This window comes from Glycine soja, chromosome 1 (assembly GCF_004193775.1).
Source record: "Glycine soja cultivar W05 chromosome 1, ASM419377v2, whole genome shotgun sequence".
NCBI lineage: Eukaryota > Viridiplantae > Streptophyta > Magnoliopsida > Fabales > Fabaceae > Glycine > Glycine soja.
This window is the reverse complement of record NC_041002.1, coordinates 35723557-35734234: the sequence shown is the minus strand read 5'-3', so window position 1 is coordinate 35734234 and position 10678 is coordinate 35723557. Positions and strand designations below refer to the sequence as shown.

At 32.0% G+C, this 10678-nt stretch overlaps 1 protein-coding gene across 1 annotated transcript; it reads right to left on the bottom strand.

The window, feature by feature from the left end:
- Positions 1 to 1498: 1498 nt before the first annotated feature.
- On the bottom strand, positions 1499 to 3463 carry LOC114367843 (protein FAR1-RELATED SEQUENCE 6-like). Its single transcript, XM_028325098.1, has 5 exons — positions 2754 to 3463; positions 2496 to 2633; positions 2130 to 2260; positions 1687 to 1784; positions 1499 to 1603 (listed from the first exon to the last, which is right to left on the bottom strand). The coding sequence occupies exons 1-5, from the start codon at positions 3461 to 3463 to the stop codon at positions 1499 to 1501; spliced, it is 1182 nt and encodes a 393-aa protein (XP_028180899.1).
- Between the last annotated feature and the right edge of the window lie 7215 nt (positions 3464 to 10678).

Below are 10678 nucleotides of genomic sequence, written 5' to 3'. Positions count from 1 at the left end.
AGGATTTGGAGCGGGTCATCAACCTCAGGATGGTCACTGAGGGCACTGACTTACATGACATCATGACTCGTTGTCTGAGGAGAGCTAGAGGTGACACCACAAATGGAAGTCTTAGGCCGCGCCAGAGACGCCGCATAGATTAGGATTTATATTTTTATTGTACTTAAATTATTAATTTTTGTATTTGTTTATGTATGTCATAAAACACATTTACTTACATCATTTATGATTTTTGTTTGTCTCTCTATAAATATATGGTTTGAAATTTAAATATAAACCACACACATGAGTCACATTTATAATGGCATTTGAATATATAAAATAAAGAAGATAAAAGAATTTGTAATTTAAATGTTAACATTTATAACTATTCTGAAATTATATATTTTAACCATATATATACGTACACTAAAGAATAAAAAAAAATTGGTTTTGTGCCTTTTAGAAACATGCCTAAGTACTCCTGTTCGGGCTTTTTTTAAAATTATGTGGGAGCCGCTTGAGGCTGTACAGGGCCGCTATTTGGCATGTTTGCACGTTAAGGAACCCAAAAAAAATAAAAGCAACGCCCCGTTCTATCGAATCGCACCTCAAACGAAGACACCAAAAATAAAAAAAGTTGGTTTTCGGCTTATTAGAAACATATAACTACCATTCACTTCAACACAAATATAACAATTTGACACAGTAACACTTGTTCACGGAACAATTGATTAATTACATGAACATAAATCCAATGTACATATACATACATAAATATTACAAGTTCAGTGTCCGCTTAGGTCTACATGCGTTGTATTAATTGTCATTAGGCTTAAGTATTGCTGCATTCTACCTACATATGCAGTTGGCCATTGTTTTGCCTCCAGATACGCATTGCTTGACCACAACAATGCCATAGGCGGTAAGGGACAACAATCTTTCAGAAAAACCTGTTTTAAGTGAAATTACAATAATAAGTTAAACAAACAAACCAACACATTCAATAATTGAAATTATCTGAGTAAACGAATTTTCAATGGACTTGAACAAAATGACTGCCATACACATGGCCGACGCATATTATGCGGTGCGCAACAGAATTGGCCGGTGGTCGACTTCTGAGAGGAAAAAATGTGAAGCTCTGTTGTCGTGACAATGATACAAGTATTACATTATATCTTGACGCAATTACATATCCCATATCCGTTATATCCATCCATTTGTCCATACTAACCTAAATCAAATAACAAATACATGTGTCAGTCATGTAAACATTACTTATATTTTTAAAAAACATAAAACACATACCTTGGATAACCCATCCACGTGTAGGGACAACCTCAGCTGTTCATATCTCTTCGTGCCACCAAAGATCTTTATGTAGTCTTGCGACCATTTGCCAAGTTCTTTAATCAATTCATTACGCATCATGGCCCAACACTCTTCTCCCATACCTAACAAAGCGGAAATTGACCGATATCCACAATTACCATCCGTTTTCACATCAACAACATCCTCAATGAAACCATGCATAAATGGCGGAAATTGATCCAACATAGGGATCATCCTTGCTGGCTTCGGTGGTGCAAAAGATGATGTACTGGGTCTGACTGAGGTGTTGCTGTTTTGAACCGAATGATAAGCATCAACATACTCCCAATAAAATGGATCACGCTTTGTCGATCTTTCGCTTCTTTTCATTACCTTTTTCAGGGCACCTTTCGTCTTAACCTGTGTTGGAGGAGGACACATAGAGGTCTCATCGGGAAACGCGAATTCTCGGAGTTTACTCTTGAAAGTAACTTTTCCACAAACATCAAGTTCATCGAATCTTTTATATATTCTATCCATCTCTTCCTTGATGCTCACTTCGGCCTCACATAGCCCCTGGTCTGAAAAATTAAGTCTCCTCCAGTACATATGGACTGCATCCAGTGGGATGCTGCCACCCTCATACCTTTGTAGCTCGCATGCACAAGGAAGACCTAGCGTGGTTCTCAAGACACACCCACAAGAAGACACATTGTCTTTCAAATGACGTACGCGCTCAAACTCAACCGAAATTTCATTTAAAGCGTACCTTGACACCATTCCAAGAAGCCTCTTGTATAAGGTTTTCTTAAAAACATGACCAACAACATGTGTACTTGTTTCGAATGATGCTCTAATTTCAGTGTGCTGCAGCATCATCATGTTGTTCATTGCATCCCAAACACTACAAAGGTCACCAATGCTATTCTGTAATATCCTCTTCAAAGACCAATGAGCAGATTCAACCCTACATTTAAAACACACAACAGAGAAGACAAATTAATAACAATAATGTTCCAAACAATCATTAAAAGAAACTTGACTAATATAATAAAACATTTAAATACCTATTTGTTGTTGTGTTGCCTAGGTGCATCACCTTATTCGTCCAGGCTAAGATAAATTTCTCCTTGTGTGGGACAATCCATGTCTCACATACGTAGTCAATGAACATTGGTCACGGGGAACACGCTACTTGAAACCTTTGAAGGTGCTCAGGGAACTCCTGTTCCGAAGGACAATCTACCAGGTTACCCCAGCTATCCATTACGTAGTCCCAAGCATTCTTCTGACCAACAAGCCATTTACACTTTGCCTTCACATTCTTGTCTATGTGAAACCTACACAACAAATTCTTACACTCCAGAAACACAACTTTCACAGCATTCATCAGGGCTAGGTCTCTGTCTGTGACAATAACAACAGGAAGGCAATCATTTCTTAAAAAAAGGCCTCAAAACCGTTCCAATGCCCATACAAGATTGTTCACGCGCTCACCCTGTAGATATGCAAACCCAGCAGAGAAAGTCATCCTGGTTGGTGTCACCCCCACAATGTCAAGCAATGGGAGCCTGTACCTATTTGTTTTGTAGGTACTGTCTATCAAAAAAACAAGATGACATACGTTACATAACTTAACTGCATCTGGGTGACACCAAAACGAATCACGCACCACATCTTCATCCTTCAATCTATGCCAATGAATGTATTGGACACGTTCAAGGAGCCTCATTAGGTGTTGCATTTCACTGTCATCTCCTCTGATTGAAGAACGGTATGCACTTCTTGCATTGTAGATTTGTTTGATTGTGGTGCAACTGCTGCTGTTGTGCTCCTTCAGCGTTAGCAGGATGTTTCTTGGTTTCACATTCGACTTCGTCATATCAGCAATGATATTCTTCTCATCATCTGTCAATCTCCCAGCATATGGATGTCCAACTAAGGTCTTCACCAATTCATGGTTGTGAATCCCACAAATCAGCTTCACCGCCCAACCTTCACCTTCATGCACTGGTTTTCCACGAATCTTAAATGGACAACCACATTTTCTAGTACCTGTGTCTTTTCTAACAAATTCTTTCTTCCTACCCTTGTACTTACCGCTCCTTTCACACCCAATTAAGACAAATGAAGTTCTTCCTCTGCTGCCAGTATATGTATCAGACCTCATAATTACTGCAACAAAATCATTTTCATGGGTAACCGTTCGAGCCCACTTCAAAACATCTTCTCGAGTTTCAAAGACCTAGGACACAACCACGACATATTAATTTATACACAAATCATACATTAGACCAAACAATTAAAACTGATCGACATGATTACCTAAGAAGTATTAAAAGCATCTGAACAATCAACATGTGCTTCATTCACACCACAATCTTCTTCATTTTGAAAATCCATATCAACTTCTTCGGACATCGCACTGTAATATGCCCATTGATCTTCGTCCATCTTAATTCAAAGTATAAATATCACCTGATTCAACATTCAACTAAATAATTTGAACAATACAGCATCCCAAAAAAATTTACAAACTATCAATATCAAACTAATTCAACATTTGACAACCTCACACAAATATTTAATCTACATATACATAACCAAATTCAACTTTTAATTACATAATTCCAAAATTATAACCTACAAAGCTCATTTAACCAAAAAATACCTCAACCTAGGCAAAAAAAATCAACAATTCAACCAACAAATATATTTTTATGTTTCACATAAATTACAAATAGAATTAACCAAAATAACATTCAAAATAATCTTAAAACAAAAAAATCATAAAATAAAACAAATTACTCCACGGAAGAAGCAGTCTTCCGCAGTTGTAATATCAATTGCGGAAGACTGCTTCTTTCATGGAATCTTACGAAAGGCGTCTTCCGCGTGATTCCTCGGAACAAGTTTTTTTCTTCCGTAGTTGTAATGTGTTCCCTGGAAGAAAAATTTTTGCGTCCAAACTTACATCATTCTACTACCAAAAATAAACAATCAACCACACAAACCAGCTACGTACCTTACTTGACAAATATCACACCAAAGAAGAGCACAAGCACATCCAACATCGACAAAAATCGCACAGCACAAGCACCAGAATGGAGAAAACGCACACCAGAGTGGAGGAAACGCAGGAGAGAGAAAGCAAAAAGGAAGAATGAAAAAAAATAGTTTTTATACAAGGAAAAAGTACAGGGGCATTTTTGGGTTTTTAAAAAATTGCTGGGTGCACCAGCAATGTTGCTGGTGCCCCTAGCAATTGCCATGATTTTTTTAGTCCATTTAAATTACAGGTTTTTTAGTAAAACTTAAATGTAAAATAGAAACTAAATGCCTTAATTTATTATTGGTTGAGTAGTGTTTGAGGATCCAATAAAGATGATGTTTATTTAGATTGATTGAACCCGTTTATATTGTGGGTTTCGTAGAGAGTTATACCGGCTACATCTTTTGTAGGTGCGAGCTTAAACGGTAGGTCTTACTCATATGCCTAGTATCTAAGTCTTATATAAATTATAAAATATAAATTTTTTTTATAAATAAAAGAATTAGAAAGTAAATGTTGACATGTTAGGAAATGATAGTCATTATTTGAGCTGAAAAATCTATTAGAAAATAGTAAAATATAGTGAGAGGGGAGAGAGAAGTAATTGCTTATTGCACCTGTGAAATACTTCTTACACCTCCTTTAACTTTAAAAATTTGATTATTTCTTCGAATGATGAACCTCAAAGATATGAAGTGAAATAGCATACATATTCTAAAAGGTATTTCAGAATTCCTATTTCGGAATAAAAAATATCATTATAGATTACCTATTTGTAATTATATTTTTTAAAGATGATTATGTTTTTTTTATTCCAAAATACACAAATATTCCATAATTCTAAAAATAACTTACAAAACTGTTAATCCATAATTCACTTATGCATGGTCATCCATAAAATTGAAAGGAGGTGCAGGAAGTATTTTATGAAGTGCAGGAAGTAAAAAAAAATTGAGCGGAAAATTTTTAACAAGACGCTAACATGTGGCATAGGAGAGAGAACGTGGAAAGATTTTAGTATATATAGTAAATAGAAATAGAAGTAAATAGATAAATAAATAGAATGGGTAAATGACCAATTTCATCCCTACATTTACACTAATAATTTTGGTCTTGTATTATGAAAATGATTAATTTGGTCCACAATTTCATAAATATACGGATAATTTAGTCATACTGTCAAGTCTCCTTCATTTCTTGAGTGCCAACATAACAAATCCCCATGTGTATGGGACATTCCATATTAGTCAAAAGTGTTTTGGACTATGGCAGTGATTTTATTTTTATTTTGATTTTGAAACTTACAAAAGCTAACAACTATTTTGAGAAGAAGATTCATCTTTCTAAGTTCGTTATTATACTTTCTTCTGCACCGACAAAATGGTTAATAACAATATTGTGAATATAAAAATGTACATGAACCATTAAATGCAAATTTTGTTCGATACACATAGCTAACATAACCTTATCATTATCAAATGGAGGTAAACCATCCTCAAACCATATTCCTAGTACCAAATAAAACACCTTTCAAAAATGACTATACCAACTACAAGTCTTACACCGATCATGGATAGTCCTAACATTCATCAGGCCAGTCTCTAATACATAGGAAAAAAATCAAACGCAAATAGTAGCCACAAACCAAACATCACCGTTTGTCGCCATGTCGTTACGACTACCAGCGATGCTAAGGTAGGAAGTAGTAAAGCAAACATAGCACCCACATTTTGATCCCTCTCTCACAAGGTAAAAAAGAACAGGATAAATGAATACAATTTTTTTGGTGACTTAATAAAAGGCAAAAAAAGATGCACATACTATAACTGACAATTTGGTCTATACATGCTCAATCTAATGTGTGATTTTCATTTTTACTACCTGGATTTCTCACGTCATCTTTCATATGTCACGTCGTCAAAAATATTAATGAAAATGAATCAAACTTTACAGTAGAATAAAATTATCAATACATTTACAAAACTGTAGACTAAATTAATCTTTTCATAATCCAAAAACTTAATTAACAACAAATCTAAAATACAAGAACCAATTTGATGATTTACCCTAAATAGAATAGAACAAGATAGATAATAGATGTCCTACTTCAACTATCAATTGTCCCAAACGTAGCAATAAATGATGACAGGTCATCGTACTCGAATTGCTGCCACGGGCAGAATAGTTGAGAGGACGTTTGATCTTGAGTAGGGGTGGGAATAGGCCAGGACAGGTCAGGCTTTAAAAGACCTGAGCTTAGCCTACGATTAATTTTTGAGGCCTGAGCCTGGCCTATAGCCTATCAAAGGCTTTTATTTTGACTCGGCCTGGCCTTTTTAAAAGTCTAGCCTGGCCTGGTAGCCTATTTAAAAGTTTTCTTCACATTAAATCTTTAATATTCCTAGTTGTTTTTACCCAACAAAAAAAATAACACACCTTCTATAATAGGCTAAACACAGAATGTTAATTACCTCTATCAAAAAGCTTGAAGTGAAAAGGATATGATTTTTGTTTGGTTAGGAACATAATAGGAAAGTTAAAAAAAAAAAAAGGAAACCTGATAGAAAAATGATATGATTTTTGTATAGGAACGTAATAGGATATGATAGGATATGATTTTTATATAGAAACGAAATAGGATATGATTTTTATTTGTTCTAGAATATAAAAGAAAAAGGAAACCTAATAGGAATAGAAAAAGGAAGTGTTAACAGAAATAGGAAAACTAATAAAAATAATGAGAAATATAAAGGAACACCTGACTCACACCTTGTAATTAAAATTTTACTTAATTACAGGGATGAAATCTGTTCATTTTTTAAAAAATAATATTAATTCTACCAAAAAATAATATATATATATATATATATATATATATATATATATATATATATTTATATACTATTGATATCTTCTTTAACATATGAAAAAATAAATATTTATATATGAAAAATGCTAATGATATCTTCTTTAACATTCTATTTCAAATATTTTTTTATTGATTAATATTTATTAAAAATCATCAATTTTAATAGATTTTACATTTAATTTAAATGAGGTAAACAATTTGATTTTTAGGAATAAATCTGCAATGGGTGGGTGGGTGGGTGGTCGCGCTGTGATTGTAATTGTTTTGTTTCTCTTAATAAAATTTATCTTTTTGACTTGTTTAAGAAAAAATAATCATTAAACTAAATATGAGAGTCACCAAAATTAATAACTTTTAATAAATTTCAATAAATCATAAGAGTAGCATAAGAAAGAATGTCAATAATATTTCTCATTTTTATATATGTCTTGACATATACCTTTTTTAATCAAAAGATATTTAGAACTTATTTGACACCAAATTAATCTTGTTCCATTGAGTTGATTCTTATAGGATAAAGTTATATCTCATATGTAACTTTTTAAGTGTCCAACCACTTGTCTCGACAACATTTTAATGTACATTCATATGTTTTTGTTGCTTCTGAAAGTTATCTCACCGTTTATAAGCACTCTGCTGAATAATGAGTTAGTTTTTCCAATGGGATTCAAGGGTGTTGCTATTTGTACTCCCTTTTATTATTAATACACTTTCCTTTGTAAAAAAATTTCTCAAAATACCCTAAAAATTATTTTTCACAAGTTATTTTACACTCCTCGTTACTAATACAATCCCCTTTAAAATTCCAAGCGCCAGTGAAACGCCGCCTGGACCGCTACCACGATTCCAATGGCAACAACAATCAGACACCATCCTTGATTCTGATTTCAATAACAAAAAACAAAAAGAACCCCATCTCTAGAAAGGGCTTCGATTCACTAGTTGCAATAAGGCACTCGGAGATTGAGAAGAGGACCTTCGGTGGTTAAAATTGAGGATCTTAGTAAAATTGATGAAGAGAAATTGGACGGGTAGCCCAACAAAAGTTGATTTGTCGATGGGCATCAATGCTACACAATAACAAAAAATATCAAAATAATTGAATAAACTGGTATTTTTTAGATTTATTTGAATGATTTTACTATCAAACCATTGGTTCCATTTGATTTGTGATTTATGTCTAAAATTAAATCATACCAAATTGAATGGCTATATTATACTAAAAAGCACGAGCCACGAGATGCACATTTAACAAACAAAATGAGACTTATAAAATCTTGCTCCAAACCATAAAACAACAGCCCACTACCCAACTAACCACGCAAACAATAATGCCCAAAACTAGTCTACCATATTACAAATTGGTTAAATAATTATTTTTGTTTTTTTAAGGTGTAATTCATTGATAAATGCGTTCTTGGAAGATGAAAATATAAAATTTAGTTTCCGAAAGTGTAAAAAGTGCGATAAATATATCCGATCGATACTGTCATCATTAATAAAAAAATTTATGACACAAAATGACGAATTTGTCATTGAAATGATTACCAACGTGGTCATACTAACTAGATTAGATGAAAATGTCAGTAAGACATCATTTTTAGACATAAATTTCAATAATTTTTTATTGACCGAAAATGTTAATATTTTTTTATTAGAGGAAAATCTCAATACGTTACATTTGACCAAAATGTCAATAAATTATCATTACTGGATGAAAATATCAGTACTTTTTTCGGACCTAGATATCAGTATATTTCTATTGGATTAATTTATTAGACCCAAAATTTCGTTTCATTTAAGGGTAAAATATAATTTTAGGATAAATTTTTACCATTTTTTATCGTTACAAACATAACATTACAATAATTACTTAAAAAATATATTGACAAAAATAATTTAAAACAAACATAATAATAACAATATTAATTATCAACCATAATTTGTATGTAACAATATAAATTATCCAAAATAAATATTGTACCAGTTTACTAAAATAAACATTGTAATAATGTACCAATCATTACAAATTTTTCCAAATTACAATAATTAGTCATAATCTACTATAAATAAAATATAAATATATTTCATATTTCACTTCTTCGAATCTTGACTATTTTATTAACAGTGACAAATAGAAGTTAACGTCCAGATATATTTGTCGTACCTTTTACACTTTTTGAGATTAAATTTTGTATTTTCATCTTTCAGGGACATATTTGTCAACGAATTACACATTCAGTGATAAAAGTGGTTATTTACCCATTCTTATTCCAAGAAAGTGGGAAGACAAAAAGTCGAAAAAATATTATATGACCAATATACTCCTATGTTGGCAATTAGAGATGATCACGTTGGTAATCATTTTAGTAACAAATTTGTCCCGTTGTGTCATGTAGGCTATTTTATTAACAGTGGCGGATATAAGTTAACGACCGGATATATTTGTCGCACTTTTTACACTTTCGGGATTAAATTTTGTATTTTCATCTTTTAGAGATGCATTTGTTAACAAATTACACATTTATGGACAAAAATGATTATTTACTCGACTAAGAAAATGAACCGTTAAAATGTTCATGGACAATCTAAACGTAGGAAACAGGGAATACAACATGGGATAACAGAAGAGGCAGCTTATCTTTATTACTATTTTTGTTACTTAGTTTTGCAATAGGAAAATGAAATAAAATTATTAAGAAATGGGATTTCATGAGTGCATATATATGTTTATTTCTTTATTATTTTAATTTTTATTGGTAAATATCAATGGATATTTTTTTAATAGGATAAATTAAATTCTCTACTTTTTCTTTCCTTTTATCACCAGCATAAGGATCCAGAAACTTAATAAAGGAGGCTAAAAAATATTTTCCTTTGTAATTTTTAAATGTTTAAATTTTAATAAGTAATATTTTTTTAATTTTTTTAACCATTTTTACACATAAATTGAAACTAATTTTTATTTTAAATGATAATAATGTTAACCATTATTATAAAAACAATAAATACATAATTAGTTTTACACAATTTTATTTTAGATATCACCTTAACCATTATAATAATAATAACAAACACAATTAACTTTATACTAACTAACGTTAATCATTATTATAATAATAACATAGATAATTAATTTTCACACTTTTATATTAATTAACTTTTATATATATATATATATATATATATATATATATATATGAAAAAGTATCAAGGGAGGGGAACTCGGGCCCCTCTCCATTCGTACCAAAAATCATGTAATACTGAACCACAAACATCCCTAGTTGAAGATAATGATGAGCTTGCTACAACATGAGACATGGATTGCACTCTCATGTGACATAAATGTAATGGTATCTCATTTGTTGGTAGGACTTTCTCCCTAATTTCATATCTCATTTTTTTTTTGTAAGTGATACACAATCTCTCTCTCATTACAGCTTTAGATAGACTTGTTTGGAGCT